The sequence below is a fragment of the Brachypodium distachyon genome, chromosome 2 (genome assembly GCF_000005505.3).
Source record: "Brachypodium distachyon strain Bd21 chromosome 2, Brachypodium_distachyon_v3.0, whole genome shotgun sequence".
NCBI classification, from domain to species: domain Eukaryota; kingdom Viridiplantae; phylum Streptophyta; class Magnoliopsida; order Poales; family Poaceae; genus Brachypodium; species Brachypodium distachyon.
The window spans coordinates 46,716,560-46,740,472 of NC_016132.3; the positions used below are offsets into that span (position 1 = coordinate 46,716,560).

Below are 23,913 nucleotides of genomic sequence, written 5' to 3' on the forward strand. Positions count from 1 at the left end.
TTCAATCGGAAAGCACAGGTTATGACGCATTGGTGGCTTAGACCATCAAATTCACCCGAAGAAAAGAAAATCCCCTAACGCTCTTGCTCTTTGTTGAAATGTTCCCATGTAAGCCCAATGATTCTTACTATTTCTAATGATTCTTACCATCAAATTAACCCCAAGAAAAAAATCCCCTAACGCTCTTGCTCATGCTCGAAATGTACACATTTAAAAACTTATGTGCAGAATTAGGTTGAGAAATGTGCATATTACTATTTCTAAATTGATGACCCTGAAAAATGATTCTTTATTGAAATGGATTGGTTAGTTAGACACTTAAGAATTTGTGTGCATCATAGGTTTACAAATTTGCAACTTGCTAAATCTCAATTTTTCTTACAACTCCATAGCTTTTTGATGTCATAGAATTGGTAGTTTTGTGAAACTTACTTGTTAAGGTCTGGTGCATTTGATTCACAGTGAAGTCCTTTAGTGATTACTTGAATTGACCCTTTCTTACTGCCTTTTCCACGGGATGACAGGAACAGTTGAATGTCATCGCCAAACTCTGGAAATGGCCAACACAGAAAAAACATAGGAATTAACGTTTCAATGAGAATAGCAAAACATAGGGATAATGGCGGAGAGAAGCAAAGGACTAAATATACTTTAGCATCACCTTTACAGATAGGACCCAGCTAGCAGCTAGGATTTCTCTTCGTTTAGTTCTCACATAGGTAATGATCGGGTTCAACGTCCACGGTGTGAGTACGCAATGAAAGTTACAAAATAAAGACTGAGTCCAACCATATGTTTATTTTCCTCTGAAATCTGGAGAAATGTGAATAATGTTACAAAATAAAGTCTGAGTCCAACCATATGTTTAAATTTTGCATAGTCAAGATATGCTAGATAAACAATAAGGAAAAGTGCGGCATTTAAACTGACCTTCAAAACTTCAAGGATTTCTCGGTGGTGGTCATCCGGCGTATAGCTAATGAGGTTGCCCAGTGGCAAAAGTCGTTGCAGGAACAAGAAAGTTACCACTTGGTTTAGTTTCCCTCTAGGGTGCATCTTGAACTTGTTGGACCAAGATGTACCCGCAGTGGTGCCTCAATATATGAGCAATGGACTGTCTCAAAAAAAGTGAAATAGCAAGCAAGAAAAATCTACCACAACCTGCAGTATCATATCAATTTCCAGTACTGTTCCTCTTGTTTTATCCAAACTGCTAATTACACTTTGGAGTGATACAACATAACTAAACATAAGAAAATAAGATAATGTCAGGTATCTCGACTGGGATAGTGTATACAGAAATTTTTACAACATAGTAACCGTATTGAAGCGATACAATATGCCTATTCAATGTGTTTCTTGACACATCAAGTTCATTGCCAGCACTACTCAAAAGTTTCACATCTGTTACATACAACAGATCACCCATGCTCGGAAAATTACTGACTGTAATGTATATTTTTTGACCTGGAATCTTGTGTATTATGTTCTTTTCTTGCTTTCATCCTTGCAGAACCAAAATAAATAACCGAAGCTGTAACAATTTAAGCATAAGAAAGGCAACATTAATTGAACGTAATTGTGCAAATGATGCGGGTGCGATCTAGTGCCAAGTAACCTATCCAGTAAGCAGAAGACATCAACAAATAACAGAAACTAGAAATGAGTTAGTAGTGTCGACATGGATCCTAGTATCATAAAAGTACACAGAAGAACTAAGTTTATTAATTCCAATTCTTTTAGCACAATTATGTGGGAGTTCAGTGGAGTGAGAAGCGAGATAGTACCTTGAAGATGGGCTATCAATCAGAGTTCTGAGATCCATCAAGTTCATTGCTCAACATATGGTGGAGCAGAATATCAACCATGGTACCCTTTGACCTCACACTACAACACGTAAACGATAAGGCTGCAAGCCTGTAACAGTATGTTATTACATAATAGTAAATAATAATGATGTGCATTACCGCATAGATCGGCGTTTGTTTCTTCCTCCAGATGTAGGATCCTGCAAGGATGAGGAGTGCCCTCAAACATGAGCTACTCAATCCAGATATGAAGTAGCAGAAATATTTATCTCACATGGATATCAGCTTCTCCAGCTTTCTCCAGTTCCATCTCAGCGAAAAATGCCTCCAACACAAATGCTACAATCTGACAAGACAAAGCGATAACAATTTATTTAATCAGTAACTAAAAATTTATTAACAAATAATAAGGTTTAATTCCTGGAAATATCCACTTCTCAACGAAGTTCTGACCATGCACAGATCAGTCATTCATCATCTAATATTATGCAAAGTTAGAACCTTATATTATGGATGTTGCTGGATGAACAAAAAAGTGAAAAGCTACTTGAGACCTTACCAGATTAAGCAGCAGTAATATTGAAATAAGGTAAAAGCTGACAAAATAAATCAGGCTCCAAGAACTTCCAGTCAGTTGTTTGTAGCTCTGAAAATATGAGAAAGGATAAAGAAACACATGTTAACAATTACAAAAAAATAGTTCAATATCTTTACACAGTGGTCTTCAAAAAAATTGTTGTAAGCTAATGGCAGGAAATCTTGACCCTATTAGCTCATTTTATAGAAACAGAGCAATATTCTTACCTCCATCCACACGTGCCAATTGCCCATCACTAACAAATTGAACAGAGTTACCATACCACTTGGATAATCATTGAAGTTAAAAAGCAGATAGCTGAACACGTCAAGGTATAAAAAGTGAGAATTATCTGAAACAATTATAGCTTAGCTTAGAGTCTCTTTTCTTGTTTTGCTTTCTTTTGTAGATTAACTTGTTTTAGTTTTCTTTGGTAGGCTAGCTTGCAGTTTTATTGGCTTTCCCTTTGTAAGATTTCACGACGTCTCAGCGTTCCCCTTCTAATACAAAATGACACGCATTCTGATGCGTGTTCGAGAAACAAAAATCTGAAACAAATATCTCGAAAACATGGTTAAGGTTTTACTGTTTTAGCATAGCAGTTATGTGGGCCTCGACCAAGGATCAAAAAAGGGATTTCAAATGTCACCATAGCAAGGCTGGTAGCCACCTAGTAAGTAACTGGGTGTTTACCAGCAAATCAATAACTCATTTTGATCTATTCCCTCTTGCTATTTCATTTTAAAAATTCCTTCCTTAAATTATTGCGTTTGTTTGGTGTTCTGTGTTCTATGAGCATTAAATCTTTGTTTCATGTAAATAGTATGAAAGTATCTCTTGTCAGACTGATATTAATTTGCTTATCCTGGCCGGTACAGCTAGTAACCGCCGGTTACAGCATTACCACCAATACATCTGAATCCTTGGCCACAACAAACTGTAAAATTCTCAGTGGAATCCCAACAAAGGAGCAAGAACAAAGAAGGATACTCGTTATCGAAGAGACTGGTTTCTTCCAGTGTAGGGTTGCCTGCATACACAATGCCACCAAAAATCTGCAAACAGAGGAACCTCAATTATCAGCTCAGAAATAGTAAGATGACAAAATTACCAATGGTATTTCAACAATGAAGGCACCCAGTTCAGATCAGGAAAAGCTCAAACAACAATACCAACTAGTACATGGGTAAATCTGTGGACAAAGAAAAAAGAGCGATTACTGGCATAAATAATGGGTTTCTGTATATAGGCGGATAATCGTTCCACTAAATAAATTGACAACCAACTTGAATATTTTTTTTCACATCATACTTAATCAAGCAAGCATGTGAAATGAATAATAAGCACAAGGCTTATGTTTCTCTAACAACACAAGCTTTGAGGTGAATTAGTTAGTACTCCCTTCGATCCATAATAAGTGTCTCAGATTTTGTACTAACTTAGTGCAAAGTTGTATTAAATCCGAGACACTTATTATGGATCGGAGGGAGTACTTAGTTAGGGCATAAAACTTAATATGGAAATATTCCAACCTGCAACCCTAGGGAGCAGTACATGCAAAGAACACAGAATACGATCCCCAGATATGGCATCAAACTAGACATCAGAGTAAGGAATGTCGCAACAAATGCTCTGAAACGGCGAACTTGCAACAAAATTCTTGTTAGGCGCAACACCCTTCCAAGGAGAAGATATCGAATCCTGGCGAGCAAACATCAAAGGAAAGTAAGTTACATATTTGACCGTGAGCTAGAGCAAGCGAACAAGAAATAGTTAGATTTTTTCAGATCCGATATCTCGTTGGAATGTTTTTTTAGTAGATAAATGTTGAATTGGTAATTCCAATAACTATAGCTTAGGACATCACTTCATGTATCTCAACATGATATTTTGTGTTGCAGTTTCTTGTATTACAGAGGAGCCAAACTACATGCTCCCTAAATCACCATCGTATTAAGAATCTTATTGTAGTTTGTTTAGCTGCCTGATTCTAACCTGGTGGGCCTTTTCAAAGAGCATGCAGTTTACGGTTGGGTTTTGACCCCAATACCACTACTCATATAGCACATGGAGGTCATTTATTTTGGTTCAAGAAATCAAATAAGAATAGCATACTAGAAAGATTGATCTGTATTTATGACATGACTAAATTTTGTAAGTAATGGATCATAAACACAGTGAACTTACCATTCTCCATTTGAAAGAAATGGAAGCTTTGATGGGAAGGCGAATGTTAGAGTCTCTCCAATAACTAACAAGGAAAACAGATGTTAGGTACTACAGAATTTCATTTTGACACGAATATAATGCAAGACATACAAGGTTCCATTCAAAAGGAGCTCTCACGGATATGAAAGGAGGTATCAAATCAAACAATAGTACATAGTAGTTGTTAACTTATTTTCTGTGAGAACTGCACAGAAAAAAGAGAAGGGCTGTGGTCAGGATGCTGGTGGGTATCAGTTGCCCGTTACCTTAACCATACCCGTTTAAATGGGTACAGAATTTTTCGCTCATATGATGATGGCTCGGATATGGGCAATTACCCACTAGGCTGGAGGGGAAAACAGGTAAATCAGTCGATCCCCATTCTTCATCCCCGATCCCATCTCATACGGCCGACCGGCGGCAGCCGACCGCCGAGGCGCCGACGGGGCTGCAAGGCAGGGTCACGGGAGGCGGCCACGGTGGTTCGCCACCACGCGCTCCGGCGGCAGCCGCGTCGCGCTTCTGCCTTCCTCTTGGTGCTCATCACCTTCGCCGTCTTCTCATCCCCCAACCTCGTTGCCCACCACTGCCGGCGGAGGAGAGACCGACTCCGGCAGCGCCGAGTCCGTCGAGGAATCCGGCGGCGGCGGCAGCTCCACGCGCTCCCGCGCCCGCCGCGACCTCAGGTGATTAGATTGAATCAGCAAAGGTTTCACACCTCTCTCTCTGGATTCGCTTCGATCTGCTCTGCTTCGAGCGCGCGCAGTGGACGGAGGTCATCTCCTGGGGTTTGGGGAACTCGAGCATGGGGTTTGGGATTCTTTGTTTTCAGTACCAGCTTGTTCTGGAACCTGCTTGGTTTCAGTTAATCAGTCCGCCTGAGGAGCCTCTCTCAACCCCTCCTCTTCTCTCTTCTCTTTGTTATCTGCACTGTAATTAGTCTCCTCTGCTGCTGTTCTCCCCTTGCTCCATGACGACATTTGTATTCCACGCTTTCTTAATTAATGAATCACAGCGCTGTTCTTGTTCAAATATTGGTTACTTTGTACTTTGGAGAACCATTTGTGTTGCCAGTGCAAAATCATGCTCAATTTATGTGCCTTTCTCAATTCTAGCTATTCCGTATTTGTTTTGCCAGTGTTGCTCTTCATCTAGAAGAGATGCAACCAGTAACAAAAAGAATTGTTGTTTAGCCTGGGATTTTGCTGCCATGCCTGACGCCATGCGGGCTCTCCCACGAAAACTAAGCTCATGCCCAAATTGCCCATTATCCAATGGATATGGGTAAAGTGGTTAATGGATAATTTGGGGAGGGTAAATATAGGGATTTCATTCTATGGGTACGGGGAGGGCAACAGCCGGGTTAGGCCATACCCTCCCCAACGGCATCCTGAGCTGTGGGATAGACAAAAGCTTAGATTTGACAAGCACCATGCATCATTGTTTGTGTGTGTGGAAAGTATGGCTTTATATGTTGATTATCCAATGATCCTGATCAGCGAATAATCAGTTATGTCCTATAATATATGCCCGTAATCTTTTTCTTTTCCGCAAATATATGCCTGTAATCATGCATTCGCCTACACCAGCCATGCAGGTTTCTATCCTTTTTATACATTCTGTAGAGTTGTGAACACAAAACTTCTCTTTCTAATCAATGTTTTTCAGATCAGATGGATTTTCCTTAATAATGCAAGATGACAGGTACCGGTGGAAAAAGAAAAAAAATCATGGCAGAAGTGAGATTAAACTCAACCAACAAAAGAAATGTGATAAACTTACATATAGTCCAAGTAAGCACAAAATCAAACTTGTTTTGGCCTTCCATCCAATAAGCGCCAAATCCTAATGAAAATATTTTCAGCGCCATCTCGGCAACATAAATCCATCCTGCAAAATATTGTTTCATGTAACATATGATTAAAATCTCCAGGAATCAAGCCTTTGAGGATGAAAAGGCATCAATAAAATATTTCAACTGATTGGTTAGGTGCCAATAGGAAAGACGAGGGGACAAGGATGAAAAAAGTTTACAAACTGCAGTTTAAGATGATAATAAAGTTCCAGGTTATTCGCTAAGCAAACCCATCTAGGAGTCTGGAAATGAGAAAATAAAAAATGTACCTTTATGATTCATTTATACAATCTTCACTAAATATATAACGAATGTACAGAGTAACGACAGTACCCTGGCCATTTACCACATGATAGGAAAGAGAACCCTCGAATCCACTGTTCATGTTATACTCAACACTTACCAGATATACTAGTCACTGTAGAATGTAAACCGATAATGTGAAGTCCAAGTGTTGGCATACACCGAAGGCACCAAGTGAATGTGGTGGGCAAGTGTGATTCTGCATAATGCAGACTAAGGCTAACATGTAGAATCTGGACCAACATTTAGGCCAATGCTGGCATAGTGTTGGGCATTAAGGCACTAAAATTCTACTCCCTCCGATCCAAAGTTGTACTAAATCAGCGACACTTATTATGGATAAAATAGGTAGCATCTAGAACCAACCAGTTCATCTTTTATAATTGTAATTTACTTCTGAGAACACATTACTGCAATTTATGATGTAATTATAATACTGATTCATATCATCTTGGTACTTCAAATATGTATGTTGCTCGTGTTCTGTTCTTTTTAAACCTTCCACCCATTGTGATCTGTCAAGCTTCATGCGCTAGCCAACACAACCAAAAAACCGATCTGATAGGAAGGGCAAGGCAATTCACTTATACGCTTCATGGACGGAGGGGGTAACAACAATTTTAAGATAAATTGTGAAAGCCAGGACTTGAACTTGAGACCTTTGGCTCTGATACCATGTCAAGCTTCATGTGCTAGCCAACGCAACCAAAAGAGCAATCTGAAGGAAAGGGCTAGGCAATTCACTTATACACTTCAACAAAACATGATTCCTTATGACTTACGCAGTACCATGAGAGCCTAAAACAGGAGTAACACAAAGATGCTATAAAAGGCCATTCTACCTGAGAAAAAACTACTAGCAAAGGAAGAAAAAAAATGAAATGCTTGGTAGCTATCAAGGTCAAGATAATGTACTCCCTCCATTCGGAAATAGATGACTTTTTGGACAAAGACGTGGTCTCCAACATGCAACTTTCACATTCATTTTCATAAAAAATATGCTAGTGCAAAATAAGAAAATTAAGATATGACAAAAAATAATAATGACAGATCTAATTGTACTATTTTTTACCTAAACACTTTGAATATATTAATAGTCAAAGTTTGACTACATGCTTTCTAGGGCATCACCTGCTTCCGAATGAAGGTATTATTAGGTAGAAGTAAATCCAAGATAATTAACATATTGCATACATCGTAGTTGAAACAAAGTTCACCACAAGATGCTTACCCAGGAAAAACTCAACTTCTTGCCACACTTCCTGTGAGGAGCTGTTCTCTATATCCAGCTGCAAAGATTACATTCAACTGTTCAAGATATTTCGCTGGTTTGTCAAAGAAAGTTTGCAATTGCAAGTTTAATAGTTCCAATTCTTAGTTGCACTTATATTTGAATATATAATGTTTTAACCAAAATAAGATTAAAGAATTATATGCCATTTAGTGGAATCACAAATTAATCTAATATAATGGCTTTATCAGTTAACCACCATATACTTCAGCATATTTGCTCCAAATGATAATGACATCTTGGGTTCCTTGAAAAATGTTCGAATTTTTAAGAATTGGGATTCTTTCTGAGTTATAAAACTGTACCGGAAACATATGTCAGGAAGTACATGTTAGAGTAATGTTAGAGGCGTATATAGTCATATGTGAGCCATGTAATATCCTCGTTGTATAAGGGGTTTTATGCATATTTACCAAACCAGTACGTGTATATATACTGTTAGCCGACTTTTAAGAGGACATCTTTTGAAACAGACAGAGTATCATTTATTGGTCAAATCATCACTTTACTCCCACCATGTATAGCATTTATAACACAGTTGTTGATTTAAAATTGTGTAAAATATAAAAGATGAACTATAAGAAATAATGCACATACCGTTGTTTCAATAATGACGGCAACAAGGTTCATCAGAAGAACAAAAACAATTATGTACTCAAACTGGCGGCTCCGCACAAAAGATTTCAACCTTTCACATAGTGGTGCATGGTAAAAAGATGGAAACTTTTCCAGATAAGAAGGCTGCAAACATGTGTACAACAATAAGTCAAATAATTCAAAATGCTGTTTACAGACACAAGATTAACATTTAATATTATAAGTTCAAACTTCAAAGTTTTTCTATCCCTGGTAAAATAAAATTGCATCTGTATCCATGGCAACCAAACGATTCCAGCAATGACCGTTGATACATTTGCACGCAGCGCATTATCATAAAATAAACGACGTTCTTACAGTTACAGTTCTCGAACTTTTACTAAAATATAAACTACAAGTTAACAGGCAAAGGTGTAAATTGGAGACAACATCAATTAAAAGATGACATGTATTTTAGAAGGGAGAGGACATAATTCTCATAACATAGCAAGGTGCAGAATCATGATCATCAAAGTAAGTGCAACATACTGGTGGTTCTTTCTGGAACTTTATTGCAATAGTATTGCATAGGTCAGCAAATTCTTCAGAGGTAACCTGGGCAAGAATAAATAAATTAGAATGATCTGATATGTAATATCATAAAATGCTGATATAAGTTAATTTCCAAATTAAAATATCACTGAGGTAGAAGTGCATCACTGGCACTCTAGCAGCATCTTTAAATCACTAGCACTGAGCACGCTAGCAGCATTTTGATTGGTTGAATCAGTCTTACCATGTAATTATTTCTTCAGAGGTTGAGATCACTAGCACTCTAGCAGCATAGTTAAGTGTCTGATTTGGTATGGCCATTCTTTGTAATTTTTACAATGATTTTCTTCTCGAAAAGAGCATATACTTGCAAATATTATCCAAGATAGACTAGATTGCCTAGGGAGGATCTAGGTAACTTCTCATTGGTAGAAGAAATAGGCACCCAAATTCGAGCTGAAGAGGACTCAAATCTGGGTGGTGGGGGTGTACAGACACACATCCCACCAGCTAAGCTAGGCTGGGTTCCTTGCAAATATTGCATTTTGAAAATCCAATTCATGAGGTCCAGCAGAAACTCCAAATTTCAGATCCACAAATATTTATGCACCATCTCTGGTATATGTACCACCAGCTGGAGCAAGCAACATTATGAGTTTATCACTAAGCATACTTTTCTTCAATGGAACTAAAATTATTGCTGACTTCATAAAACGAAAACATGCCAATTGAAGATAAGTTGAGCACATACCTTGAAATCACCACTCCGATCAAGCTCAGTAAAAATTAATTCAAAATCTTCCCTCGAGGTTTTAGGTAAGGACCTACAAAAGTGAGATACATTTAGTTGTAAGGGAGAAAATTGACTCCAATCAGGGGTTCCAATCTCAAGGCGATGTACCAGTAAGAGTGCCAGAAGAAGAGAGAATATAGAAGCATGAAAAAGAAAGTCAAAGAAAGAATAGGGTTTCCCTCACCCTTGTATTCCTAATCCATAGACCAAGTTTGTTCTTTTTACCCTTACTTTTCCTCCCACACAAGGGTCACTTGTAACTCATCCGTCGTATGAAGAAAGAGCTCTCCCTTGGGTGAGACCCAGGCTTCTTGAGGTGATCACTCACGCCCAACGATCATTCCCACATGTAGGCATGGAGAGGAAAAGTCCAGAAGGAAGTCTGCTTTGTGGCAATGGATTTTCCGATGGCACTGGCACTAAGTAACTCATGCTCAAGGTTGCAACTCTTAACAGGATTACGCCCCTCTCACTTAGGTGGTCATGGCCAAACCTGGTTAGAAAATATCGTTCTCTATCTCTCGCAAGGCCATGGTACATGCTCATTTTTACCTTCCCTACTATAATCCCGATGCTCGATAGCACCGCAACACATTGGCCTAACCAACACTCAACCGACACCCCCTCTCTTATGTTTTTTTTACTATGGCAGCCATACTTGATCTAGGAGCTATCAAGAATATGACAATTTCTCAATACAAGGAACTAGCTTGAACTGGATACTTTGGATACCCCAGTGGCATGGAGTTAATTTATTTTGGACCTGAGTTGGGTCAAGTTTTTTTCGCAATGTTTGTGCTGTTCCCTGAAGGATCTCAAGTTTACCAAACACGTAGCTAACAGATTCAGGTATGAATATTCCTAGAAGTTTCCTGGATAAGAAAAAAAATGCAACACATATGTTGATTATGCATGACTGTACGTCTGCTTGTAAAATAGATGGACAGACTACCCCACAACAGGGATCGTCAAAAAGACTTACTAATGAACAATACAATGTAAGAGGGTGCTTTGATAAGGATATGCAGTGTAACGTATGAGGCCACTTTGGTTACCTGTACTTGTTGAGCTCATTAAGTAATGATATGCACTGTTCCTTGTTGAGATAACCCTCACCCTGATGTAAAAAAACAAGCAAGATCAACAACCAACAAGAAATTATATCTCATGAATGAATGCAACGACAACTTGGTACTCCTGCTATGTGAAACTGTTGAAAGTGTGAATATATAACCCACCTTTCCTTCCCAGTATAGAATTTTAGATGAACTAATTAGTTGGTGCATGAAACAAGACGCACATTAGATATATCTTGATTTTTATTGTAGCTTTACAATTTACCTGTCATAGCTTGTTTTCATTCCATGGGTCATTTTGTTTCACCAGTGATTTTGTATTATTCCACAGAGGTAAATACACCCGCAGTCCTACTTTTATTGACGCGGTGTCAGTTTAGTCCTAAAACTATGAAACTGAACACTTTAGTCCTAATTTTATGATAAGTGGTGCACCCGAGGTCCTAAGTTCGTTCGGGCGCGTCTGACTCGCCTACATGGCACGTTGACCGCGTACACATCGGCTCAGGGGCGTTTGGCAGGAGTTTTTCCACCGCGACGGTTGGGAATTTTTGCAGAAAACCCCCTGGCGGAGGAGGCATCCTTTTTATTTCTTCCCGCTCCGTTCCTCTCCCTTCTCTCCTTCGTACCCGACGGCGATTCTAAGGCGAAGTAGTGGCAACTCAGTGGCGACCGGCGGCGGTATAGGTGACGAGCCGGTGGGGACACGCTGGTCGTGATGGCCCCTACACGGAGGAGCTGGCCATCGACCTCGTTGTCATGGCGGCGGCGACTGAGAAAAGAGGACAAGGAAATAGAGAGATCGAACAGAAAACATAGAGGACGAGGAAATAGAGAGATGAAGATGGCCCGGTTTTTATACGGGTTTTTTTGCAAAATTTCCCAATGGCAAAACTCCCGCCAAACGCCCCTGAACCGACGCGTACGCGGTTAACATGCCACGTAGCCGAGTCAGACGCGACTGAACGAGCTTAGGACCTCGTGCGCACCACTTATCATAAAATTAGGACTAAAGTGTTCAGTTTCATAGTTTTAGGACTAAACTGACACCGCGACAATAAAAGTAGGACCGCGGGTGTATTTACCTCTATTCCACATGACAAAATGAGTTACACAAAAAGCAAGCTTGTCAGGAGTTTCAGTGCCAGAACATTTTTCTCAAATTGGTAAAACAACAGATATGAACTGACAGCTCATTTTCTTCGAATTAGTGGAATATCTGCTATCTCGTTTTTAATAATAGCTTTACAATTTAGTTAACATAGTAGCTTGTTTTCATTCCATTAGTCATTTGGTTTCACTAGTGATTTTGTATTGTTCCACACAATAAAATGAGTTACACAAAAAGCAAACTTGTCACGAGTTTCAGTGCCAGAACATTTTTGTCAAATTGGTAAAACAACAGATATGAACTGACATCATATTTTCTTCGAATTAGTGGAATATTTGCTATGAACGATGGACTTTCTCTATGAATTGCTATGACATCGTAACAACACTTGGGAACATTTCTTATTAATTACTCCCTCCAATCCGATCCAAGACACTTATTATGGATCGGAGGGAGTACAAGAACACCAGATATAAACTGTTGGAAATTCACACAAAAATAGTATCATTTTGTTTTGACTTTTTGCTGAAAAAGTATTTTAATAAACTATTTTTTACAAAAAATGGATTTGTTTAGAAATAGAAAAATAAAATGCAATTGTGAAAGCCCACCAAGCAGTCATCGTGATAGACGGAAGGAAGCTCCGAGGCTGACACGGTTCAGGTGGCATATATAGAGCCGCGAGTCGCCCCTCCCTCGTTGACACGATTCCCTCACTAAATCGGTTACCTCGAAAAGATTAGCCTTACTACCCCACTATTTGTCTAACTCAGCTTCTTTGATTCCCCCAGATGAAAAGTGAAGAACTATATTCTGGTGAAGGATTACTTGAACTCCACAGGCCAATCTAAAAAGTAAATAGGAAGTTTACCAAAATACATTTGTTAAAGTATAGCACATCAGTTCCAGGAAAACATAACAAAACACTCACATTTGTGTCGATAAGATCAAATGCCTTCTGTAATATACTTTTCCTTAAAAAGTCCACCTGACCAAGTTGCTTTGCTAGCTGGATCACAGATAATGCCATGTTAGCGCTCCACTTAGTAAGAATGCGTCAGAATTCAGAAGTAAAGAAGTAAGGATCAAGCTACTAGGGAATAGGTAAAAAAAAGTACCTGCTCTTTAAAGCTTTCATAAATGACAGCAAGAATCAAATTTGTAAGGAAGTAAACTCCCAAAAGCACATAGACGATAAAAAATAGGGAATACCAGCGAGATATCCTGCTCCAAAATGTGCAAGGTCAACTTCTGTGCATGTAGACTGCATGAATTATCATAAAAACGTCAGATATCAGTGATGGTCGTCTTACTTGTAAGCAGGGACCCATACGTCAGGATTATTGGAGGTGGTGAAGAGGACAAACATCTGATATAGTGTTGCGCCATATGATTTAAAAATGATCTTTCCTTGTGGAGTGTCCTCAAATGTTACATAAGCTAACCAGCTTGCAAATAAGAGGAACAACAAAGAGAGCGCCTACATAACGCAGATAACCCAAAGTTATACATCAAAAAGACCGGTACTTAATGCAAACATTAATGTGAACAACTGAACATGCAGAAGCACAAGAAGTGGTGCATGGTAAAGTGAATAGATATAACTATAAGAGAAGAACACATTAGCGTCCATGACTAGACTACGAAAACTATACTCACAAACTGAATATGCTATCGGGAAGCACAAAGGACTACAAAGAAAGTTATGCAATTAACCCCCCACCCCTATTTATCAGTCAGTGTCATCCCACAGTCCAACAGCATGTGCCACATATCCTTTACTATCTAAGGACTTATAACCTTGTATGTCTTGCAGTGCATTGGAGTGTGGAAGTTTGTGTATACATAAAACCTTACCAAAACATTAAGGTATGTCCCAATAATTCCGGCGAGTGTAATAGCACACATTCGCAGTTCCCTATTGCAAACAGAAAACATTAGTAACCGATCTGTCAAACACATAACTATGACCTTTCTTAGAAAAAATAGTATGTATCTTAGCAACAACAAAATATAATTTTGCCCGCTATTGAACAAAGAACACGGTTAGCATGCACACCAACTATGTATCCTGTATATTTTTCTCTGCTTCTAAACAGTACGACTATTTTTTGGATATTTGTTGCAAATCACTAACCTACCAATGTTCCACAGTTTGGAACAGATAAAAAAACACAGCATACCTGATAGTCATGATCAAAAATGCTACACGGATGTAAGGAGCTACTCTGAAAGGCAGGGGACTAAAGGCAAACACCAGTATGTCACATGCTAAAATGAAGAGGAGGAGAACCTACAAGGTAATGCAGAAAAATTGGTGAGCCATGGTGAGCAAGAAGGAAAAGACAGTAATACACGCGTCTAATACAGCAAGGTAATCTAATAAAACAGAAAATTTCATGTTTGAAGACACTGTCAGAATTTGGAAGAACTTGAAGTGTGAAAAGTGAGTAAAGAATATAGGAAGTGTATCTAAAAAGGGAGAACATAATTTTCTTAAAGAAAATAACTTTAGCTCATTCTTACCAACATATAGTTTCTTTATTAAAATTTGGTAAATCTGCACACACGTAACCATCATATCAAATAAGTAATAACTATTTTTTCTTGTGCCATACGGTGTTAAGAAAGAAGGGACAGAAATATTCAGCATCACTTTGCTGCCAGTTATCTTTCTGATAAACCCTGGGCCCCTAGAAAATTAAATATTGGCCTCTATTTCACCTTGGGCCCCTTTGATGATGCATAGAAAATTAGAAACTACATTCAAATAAGTCAACTTCTGTGAATTATCAGATGCTCTAAGTTCTCTCATATTTGCAGAGATAATATAAAAAAATAATGCTTTGTTACCTTCAATTTATTCATGTTGCTCTTCCAGAAAATATTTAGACCTTCATAAGAAAGTGGATAAAAGATATCCAGTACAAGAATAACAAGTGTAAGCCCCTGAAGTCCAAAACAAACATGTACAGATCAGTACGTCTGATTCAGGTTTTCAGTCCTCCATATAGATCACTACATATTCTTTGATGAAGACGTGTGTATTTTCATATTATGAAGAATTCATGATAGATCCAACCATATGATTTCTAGGATAATAGAATTTAGGTAGCTGAATGTACTAAAATACAAATGGTCTGGCGTAACTAGCTCTGCAAGACAACTAAAAATTCATCACAGTTTTTAAGCCAAGATTACTTTGCTAATTTTCAGGTGATGAGGGCCTGACTTCAACTGCCTCCTAATCTACTATCGATTGTACTGCTTCAAGATTTCTACAATTAAGGTTTAGACTCCAGACACTGCATATAAGCACTACCCTTATAAGGAAAGCCCCTACCTCATATATCAGAGATTCAGTTTTGCTGAAGTATGGCAACTGCCCAAGAAAGTAAAGATCCCTTTGATCACAAGCATCCTGAGCATCTTTCCAGCACCAGAGAGGCTTCTGAAAACACAAACAAAACAAATTCATGATCATTACCATAAGGGAATCATGACATTGTGTGTACTTTCTTCTATATTTTCACCGTGGCAAGCGTTTCGTTGAGAGAATGAAGTGGAATATAATGGAATGGTTCTACTTTTGGAGGTGATTCTTGCATTTGGTTCCTGAAATATAGAAAAGTGGAACGGAACCACATGGTTCCTCGAAAGGGAATATTCCCCTAATATGCCTAACCATCCCATTCCTCAAAAAATGTAGGAATGAGTTGGTTCCAGGTGGAGCAATGATTCCAAGTGTTTGGTTCTTGAAATATGCAAAACTAGAACCGTTCCATTACATTCCATTCCTAAAGGAACAGAACTGTTCCATTCCATTCCACCTCACTCATTCCATTCCACCTCACTCTGCAACCAAACACTACCGACAACGCCTAGTTATTTACAATGTCAACCTTTAGTCCTTTACCTAAAAAATATAATGGATAGGTTCCACTTTCTGAGAACTAACCTCGAGAAAATTCAAAAGAATCAAAGCAAAGAGGTTAAGTGACCATAACCAGTCCAGCCGGAGATACACAAAATAGAACCTCATAGCCCTCTCAAACTTTGTGTCATTCAAGACATCCTCAGGGATGCCAACACCATCTTCTGCCTGCAAGGTATGGTAATTAGACTCTCGAGCAACTCAACAATTGCAATGAAAAACACAGATGAAGGGTTAGTTCCAGATCACAAAAGAAGCCAGAACACATATTCTTCCAAAAAGAAGATTTTGCAGCACAAAAGAAGCCACAACACAATTGCCCCATAATGTCTTGCAGAAGGAAATGGCACTTGCTACACTAAGGCCCTTATTCTAATGTTGTCTAGGAGATATGTTAAACTCAAAGCTTCAAACAAAATGGCATAATAGATCGTGATCAATTACTAAAATTTTTGGCACTTCATCAGATACCACTCGTGAAACACAAGCACACTACCTAACAAGTGGAACAAATCATACCACATAGATAGATCAACAGCCTCAACTTCGCATGAACTCTAACCAAGCAGAAAATATATGAAACCACTCAAATCAGCACTCCACTCCAGAGGCAATTAAAACTTCAAGTCACTAAAAAAATCACTTGCTGACATCTAATATTCTGGTTGAATTGATGAGCTTCTCGAATTGAAGTCTAGAACACCATAACACATTAGCTCAAAAGAAGAAGAGGACATCTAGAACCACATGAATATCGGCATTGGGCCGTGAACGATGCCCAAAATTACTTAAACGGCACATCAAGCAGTGCCACTGCTTCCTATCGTCACACCGAATAGAGCGCAAGCTCCAAACCGTCTACGCGCAACAACCACAAGAGCTCTGCGCCAAATCTCAGCATGCCGAGCTTGGGCAGACAATTCATCAAGCACTTCTCCTACGCATTCTCACTCGCCAGTCACCAGCCAGTAGAGCCAACGCCCCACGAACATCTCGATTGTCGATTCCCGACTACGCTATGCTATTCGCTTAATGAAACAGAGAAAGTAGAGCAGAGGATGGAGGTGCGCGAGAGAGAGAGTGGGAACCGACGAGGTCGACGAGAGCGGCAGCCTTCTGGTAACGGTCGCCGTACGCTAGGGCGTCAGACCGCCGGCGGTACTCCCTCGAGCTCCGCCCGCCGCCGGCTACGAGGTGGCTGATGGAGGACGACGAGCCGCGCTCCGCCTCCTCCTCGGCGATGAGAGGCGCCTCCGCTCCCCACATCTCTCTCTCTCTCTCTCTCTCCCGCGCCTAGACTCGGATGCAAGTGAAGATCTGAAGCTAAGAGCAAATTTGGAAACGGAACTGGAAGCGGATTAGTTTAAACGAGTGTTGCGAGGAACTGGAGTGCGATTAGAAGCGATTGGAATGGATCGTGCTGAGGTAGTAGTCAGCCACGTTGCAGGCAGCTCCTCTAGGCTCTCTGGCTGCCGCATATGGAATGGAACACACGTCGTCCGGGATCTCGTGGCGATTGACGCGCGAGCCAATAGCGCACAACAGGGAGATGGGACACCAGCGAGGCAGCGCGAGGAACTCGGCTTGCACGCGTGCAGCGCTCTGTAAAGTAGCCCATTGGTGGAAACCGCTGTTCGGTGTCAGATCTAGTATTGTGTGGCTTTCGGCACCGTTGGGGATCGGATCGGATATTATTCGGAATTTCGGATGTCGGGATGGGGGATAAACAATGAGCGGAATTTGCGCGATCTTCCACGTGGTTAGCTAAAAAATATGCAAAAATCGTTTGTACTACTAGGTACGTCTGAAAGCAAAGGGCTGTGGGTTGCAGCCTTGTAGGTGTTGAAGAGCTTGTGCAGTTTTCCTGATTTCATGTTTGCTCCAAACGACTTGATTTGAAGCTCGACTTTGCAAGTTAGATCTAATAAAGCTCGACTTGTAATTTTCCATGCTCGACAACCGTCTCAACATGCCATTACACGCGACACCCATGAAGATTTCCAACGGAAATTGTACAAGTATCTACAGGCATAATCTTTTATATCTAAACATGAGAAACTCACTAATTGATTTCTCTCAATATGCAAGCATGCCACATTATCACACTTATTTGATTTCTCTCAACAAGTAAGCATGTCACGGCATCACACCATTAATTTGTTCACACCTATTTAGTGGAAAACTCATATGTTTTTCACATACATACATGCTATTTTTTTCATCAAACTATTTACACCAAGTGAATAATCTATAATCTATCTACAATTTCATTATACATTTTCGATACTCTTTTGTTGCTACTTTTCACTCATGTATGTTAACTAAAAATTTCCTCAACAACTCACGTATGTTAACCAAAAATGTCTGCAACAACGTGCGGGGCATCATCTAGTATATAAAATATATGGGGGAGCGATGCAGAGAAACGAAAAAATACACGCGATCTACCGTTATTGTTCTATTGCATCAATAATACATGGATCTTAGAAAATTTGTGCTTTCTCAGGTGTATCTGTGTGGGTAAGCAAAAGTGAAAAAGGACACGACACATTTTGTATTTAATAAATGAGAAACAATGTAACTACTCTTTCAATTTTTTTTCATATACTTTTCGTCCTCCAGCTATAGAAACTGGGCATCTATGATCCTTCGCTCATGCAAGGCTTTGTAGAAAACAAATTGACTTGGTGGATAAAAAGAAAAATGATGAGCGAAGATGCAATTTCAAGACCAAAATTGTGATATGTCGACATTGTGGCCTCTTTTTTATGGGGTGAGCTATGGAGGGACCCACTGGCGTCGACAGTGAAAGGAACAGAAAAGGTTAAGTGATTATTTACATAAATTATTCAAGAGTTGGAAAATGAAAAATCTAGGTTACGTAGTATTTTTGGATACTTGATAAGTCGTCACACACATTGCACATTTGTCAGCCTCGGGAAATGGCATGCACGCCTGAGAAAGGACAAAATCATTTTGTCTCGCAAAGAGAGTTGCACATGTTGACTTCTAAAAAAATCTATAACCTCTAATTTTAGTAGGGATTTGATTGTTATTTTTGTTCACTCGGTTTCAATCTCTTGCATTTTGTTTGCTGAATCAAAAGGCCATATTGTCATTCTAAATTATATTGAGGGTCATTTCTTTTTGACTTCCTGGACCGTCTTTTCTGAGAAGCTGTCCTCATCCAGCTTTCTGGAGAAGTCGCCACCTAAATTTAATTAGACTATCAAAATACCAAACTAGTTTGGCCTAAAATACTTTGAAGGTCTAGCTAAATCTGTGATGCAACTTCTTCAGACGAGAGCAGAAGCCGGGAAGCCGAGAACAGCATGATACTCCTGTCAAAACTCCAAAGATAACTGCGCCTTCATAGTTGAGTTCCCGTCTTAGCGTGAAACTGGAGTATGCCAACCTTCCGTCCACCGCCCAGAGCAATCTATAGTTCTATACCCCCGGATAAGATAACATCACCGGCACAAGCGCGGGCAGCAACTCGAGCTCCTCCCATCTGGGTCTCCAGCCATGGCCACCGCCACCTCCTCGCTCTTTTCCCTCTCATCTCTCTCTGCCTCCCTCCCTTCCCCCTCACGGGCGCCTGCCTCCCTCTCCCTCCGCGCCATCTCCCCCCAGGCCCGCTTGTCGACCTCCTACGCCGCCTTCCCCATCGGTACGCCACTTCTCTCGGCTTTCCTCGAGAAAGTTTCTGTTTATTCGTCAGTGACTGAGGATTCTTTTCGTCAGGTGGGTTCGGGGCCTGGGCGTCAACGGGGAGGAGGAGAGGGCTGGAAGTGGTGTGCGCCGCCGAGCCGCCCAAGACTGGGAGACAGCCGGACTCGGTCAAGAAGAGGGAGCGCCAGAATGACAGGCACCGCATCCGCAACCACGCCCGCAAGGCCGAGATGCGCACCAGGATGAAGAAGGTATATAATGACTGATGGAGGGCGCTTTCTTTTCTCCTTGCTTACGGTTTCTTCCACTTGAAGTGTATTTCAAATTGAGGAGCCACCGCTTCCTTTTTTTGGCAGTCTAGTACCCCTTATTGTCAATGTATATGTATTTGATGCAATGTTAAGCTATAAATGGATTCTCTTTGGTTGGACGGTGGGTGATTAATTGGATAGCGCAAGTGGGTTTACTACGGAATATCGTCAACAGAATAGTCTGAAAAGGGACAGAAGTAATAGATCAACAGATTTAATCTCCTTGGAATCTTTCATATAGAATTATAGTTATGTTAATAAATCTTATGGCATGAAAAAAAATCTGGTTGCGTGTATGAAAGTGGTTTCATTTGTACAAACATCCTTTTATTTACTCCCTCCGATCCTAAATTCTTGCCGTTGTTTTAGTTCAAATTTGTACTAAAATAACGACAAGAATTTAGGATCGGAGGAATATTTATGAAGCTCTATATCAGAAGCTTCTTTTTGTACGAAATCAAATTTCATAATTATTTGCTCTTTGATTAGGTTTTCAGAGCCCTTGAAAAGCTCAGGAAGAAAGCTGATGCCCAACCTGAAGAAATCATTGAAATAGAGAAAATGATTTCTGAAGCATACAAAGCCATCGATAAGACAGTGAAGGTTGGGGCCATGCACAGAAATACTGGAGACCATCGCAAGTCCAGGCTGGCAAGGAGGAAGAAGGCCATCGAGATACTCCGCGGTTGGTATGTTCCAAACGCTGAACCTACTGCCGCTGCCTAGGTTCTGGGGAAATCACCATCCGGAATTTGCATCAACTTTGTTTTCATCACATCTTACCAATTTGGACAGCATATGGAACGAGCTCAATAGCTTGCCAAGTTTTCTCCATGTCAAGTATTCTGTTTATATCTTTTGGTACTGACTACTATGTTTATGTGCTTGCTATTCACTAGAAGCCTTGACACAAGGGCCATCGCTTGTCTTGCATTCCTGTTGTTGTTCACATCAGTGTTGTAAACCTTCAAACCAAAATTTACTTGTTGTATGTGTATCCAGATATCTTCAGCTAGACTCAAATGTTCAGTACCAATGTTCTCTCTTGTTACTGCCACCATTTTGAAAATACATTTGTATCTAAGGCGGTTATTTTCTGTGGCACTCGAATGGGAAAACACGACCGTGGAAAGACATTCCTTCATGAATGATGTATTGCTGTAAGCCTGTTACTACGAAAGCTTGATGTAGATGGTTTTAAGGTTTCCTTGGCTCGGTACCTTGACGTCTTTATCAATATGATTTTAGATACAGTACATTGTACTCCCTCCGATCCACATTAATTGTCTCGAATTTGCCCAAATATGGATGTATCTATGCCCAAAATGTGTCTAGATACATGTAATATTTCGACAATTAATTAGGATCAGAGGGAGTACGTTGTTTAAGCAGTCACAAAAGCTTGTTTGTCAACAGATGCCATTTCTCTGAACTGCAGCCACCTGAGACTTGTTCAAAGTTCAAACTAATACGTATGCAAATTCATCCACTTCCAAAAACAACATTAATAGTACGGTGGTAATAACAGTATCAATGCCAACACCTCACATCAAACAGGATATTGCATATTACTATTATACTAGGTAGCTTGATATCCATGACCCATTCTCTTCCAGATTGTAGACCTTGACTTTGGACAAGCCAATCCAAGAGACATCCCAGTTTTGCCTCAAAGACTCCAAGTCATCCATTTGCAGTATGGGACATCTACCACATGGTGTGAAACACTGGAAGGGTCCCTACAAGTCTGTTAAGCAACTATCACAGCACTGAACCATCCGGCAAGCTTGACTGATGACTCGTATTATATAGGCCTCCCTTCTACGCCTATAATTCAGTTAACAATTCCAATAATATGGGTATGCTTATACAAGTTATCTTCCTTCTGCTGCTCAGTCGAACTGGGCCTGCAAAGGCCGTCGTCTCTGTCGGTGAGACTGACCGGAGGCGTTGCTAGCATCATTTTGACGGGGCGCGTTACCAGACAACGTCTTGCAGGCTGTCGACCCGGTTATGCGGCTGTTGCTTATCGGCCGTGCTAAGAGTTGGCGTCTCTGCTCGAAGCATTTGCCATCGGAGAGGATGAGCATCGGCAATGCTGCTCTTGAGCTGCGCGCTGTTAGAGACGCTTACCTCAGCAGTCTTTTTTTTTTATCGAAAGCAGTCTTCGCTGAGGCAAGGCAGAAAGCAGAACAACGGATCTGAAGAAACGACATATATGCCCAATTGTGATCTTAAGATGATTTACCCGATCTGTGTTCGGACCTACTTCTTCCATTTCACAAAGGTAGGCGTATTTTGTTTCGTTAAGACAAGACTTTGAGCAATGATAACTCTATTAATATGTGTTTTTTCATACATAAAATTTATATCAATAGATTCGTCTCTAAAAGTTCTCGTTAATAATCATGATTTCGTATCATAAAAGTTACATATTAATAGAGTAATTCTTGGTCAAAACCTTGTCTTAACGAACCAAAATATGCCAACTTTTGTGAAATGGAAGGAGTATTATACAAATCCACGTCACTTATTTTGGGACGGAAAGAGTACTTGAACCAGTTTGACAATTATATCACCCAGTTGAGTTCCTTGGTCAACGATAGGGATGGCACCCGCAGGGTATAGGTACAGGTGGTGCATTCCCATACCCTTACCCGCTTATTTTGATCTTACCCGTTACCCGTACCCGCCAACGGGTACAACTTTTTTCCATACCCGTTACCCGTCAGGATAGACGGGTACCCGCGGGTAAAAATACCCATGTAAAAATTTGATCACGTAGTCGTAAACAACAATATATTCGTTAGAAGCAATAATATTTTTCTCAAAAAAAACAATAATCTTGTCATAAACAAAACTACACTAGCACAATATAAACAACAAGAACACATAGAAAAACAATGTATCATTAAAAATAGCAACACATCATGACAAAAACTGCAGCACATCATTGTGAGCCCCTCTTCTTCTCTGTGAAGATCACACTCACAGGCTAGTTACTATATGGGTAAACGGGTACATGGGTATGGGTTACGCATTCCCATACCCGTACCCGCTCTACCCGACGGGTACGGAATTTTTCCCATTTACGTACCAGTGGGTAAAGATTTTTGGCCCAAACCCATACCCTAATGGGGATTTACCCGCCGGGTAAGCGGGTAATGGATATCCATTGCCATCCCTAGTCAACGATTCCGATATAAGAATACTTCTGTCTTCCTTATGACAGATCTATCATCATCCAGGCTTCATTATATAATGTAAGACAGAAATAACAACGAATTTGTGTTTTGTATGGTCGGAACTCTGGCAGCAGCTCCTGTCCGTTCGAAAAAAACAAAAGTTCTAAATCCTAGTGCAAAACTTCATGGTTTCCGTATGAGTCGATCCTACCCAAAAAAACAAACGGAAAAGGATGTTAAACTTTTGGTCTCTGCATCAAAATGATGCACACATCTATTTTTATTAATTTATTTAACAAGTCTACCAAAACGAATACTCCATCGATCGAACAACCCAAACCACAATTCTAGACCTACTAGATTGACGAAGGATGTGGTCAAACCAGGTAAGCTTAGATGGAAGAACTAGGAAGTATGGATTAATGATTATCTTTTCTATCTTAAAAACGAAGATCTTGCTACCGACTACCTGACTACCCAGGAAAGGCTCGAGCAATTTGCACACCTTCATGAGATTTATCATGGATGCGGCACTGAAAAGAGCACTGGACATCACTCACACGTTAAGTGCTACTCCCTCCGATCCATAAAAAGTGTCGCGCATTTTTTATGGATGCGAGGGAGTACTAGAAAAATAAATAACTTGCAAGGAGGAAAAGCA

At 40.0% G+C, this 23,913-nt stretch overlaps 2 protein-coding genes and 1 long non-coding RNA gene across 5 annotated transcripts; 2 read left to right on the forward strand and 1 right to left on the reverse strand.

Moving 5' to 3' along the window:
• Positions 1 to 265: 265 nt before the first annotated feature.
• On the reverse strand, positions 266 to 17,690 carry LOC100836769 (two pore calcium channel protein 1). 3 transcript variants are annotated; one of them, XR_002963315.1, is made up of 26 exons: positions 17,177 to 17,690; positions 16,109 to 16,252; positions 15,494 to 15,601; positions 15,004 to 15,099; positions 14,334 to 14,443; positions 14,008 to 14,068; positions 13,464 to 13,630; positions 13,269 to 13,374; positions 13,082 to 13,159; positions 11,019 to 11,080; positions 9,922 to 9,994; positions 9,168 to 9,233; positions 8,640 to 8,783; positions 7,983 to 8,040; positions 6,376 to 6,483; positions 4,573 to 4,636; positions 3,918 to 4,086; positions 3,376 to 3,440; positions 2,613 to 2,703; positions 2,368 to 2,454; positions 2,083 to 2,154; positions 1,968 to 2,008; positions 1,788 to 1,887; positions 931 to 1,243; positions 662 to 813; positions 266 to 550 (listed from the first exon to the last, which is right to left on the reverse strand). XR_002963315.1 is itself a non-coding variant. In XM_003569510.4 (24 exons), the coding sequence occupies exons 1-23, from the start codon at positions 17,348 to 17,350 to the stop codon at positions 1,803 to 1,805; spliced, it is 2,229 nt and encodes a 742-aa protein (XP_003569558.1). In that variant the 5' UTR covers positions 17,351 to 17,688; the 3' UTR covers positions 1,130 to 1,534; positions 1,788 to 1,802. The 3 variants fall into 3 exon arrangements, 2 of the variants coding, with proteins under 2 accessions (XP_003569558.1, XP_024314916.1); XM_003569510.4 differs by lacking the exons at positions 266 to 550; positions 662 to 813 and having other exon boundaries at positions 1,130 to 1,534; positions 17,177 to 17,688; XM_024459148.1 differs by lacking the exons at positions 266 to 550; positions 662 to 813; positions 17,177 to 17,690 and adding an exon at positions 15,684 to 16,018 and having other exon boundaries at positions 1,135 to 1,534; positions 16,109 to 17,150.
• On the forward strand, positions 14,399 to 15,740 carry LOC112270825. Its single transcript, XR_002963316.1, has 2 exons — positions 14,399 to 14,524; positions 15,367 to 15,740. It is a non-coding gene; the product is annotated as an uncharacterized LOC112270825 (long non-coding RNA).
• A 1,801-nt stretch (positions 17,691 to 19,491) lies between the features above and the next one.
• On the forward strand, positions 19,492 to 21,159 carry LOC100837078 (30S ribosomal protein S20, chloroplastic). The gene is made up of 3 exons (XM_003569511.4): positions 19,492 to 19,754; positions 19,829 to 20,007; positions 20,557 to 21,159. Exons 1-3 carry the CDS (start codon positions 19,610 to 19,612, stop codon positions 20,791 to 20,793), a joined length of 561 nt encoding a protein of 186 aa, XP_003569559.1. The 5' UTR covers positions 19,492 to 19,609; the 3' UTR covers positions 20,794 to 21,159.
• Positions 21,160 to 23,913: the final 2,754 nt, after the last annotated feature.

What these genes read in the sequence shown, in the direction of transcription:
- LOC100836769 (XM_003569510.4), bottom strand. Translation starts at nt 17,350, where the DNA reads ATGTGGGGAGCGGAGGCGCCTCTCATCGCCGAGGAGGAGGCGGAGCGC. An exon ending in ATGAAAGCTTTAAAGAGCAG is followed by an intron (nt 13,160 to 13,268) that starts GTACTTTTTTTT and finishes TCTGTGATCCAG; the next exon opens with CTAGCAAAGCAACTTGGTCA. An exon ending in ACTGCTCCCTAGGGTTGCAG is followed by an intron (nt 3,441 to 3,917) that starts GTTGGAATATTT and finishes CTCTGTTTGCAG; the next exon opens with ATTTTTGGTGGCATTGTGTA.
- LOC100837078 (XM_003569511.4), top strand. Translation starts at nt 19,610, where the DNA reads ATGGCCACCGCCACCTCCTCGCTCTTTTCCCTCTCATCTCTCTCTGCC. An exon ending in CTACGCCGCCTTCCCCATCG is followed by an intron (nt 19,755 to 19,828) that starts GTACGCCACTTC and finishes TCTTTTCGTCAG; the next exon opens with GTGGGTTCGGGGCCTGGGCG. An exon ending in TGCGCACCAGGATGAAGAAG is followed by an intron (nt 20,008 to 20,556) that starts GTATATAATGAC and finishes CTCTTTGATTAG; the next exon opens with GTTTTCAGAGCCCTTGAAAA.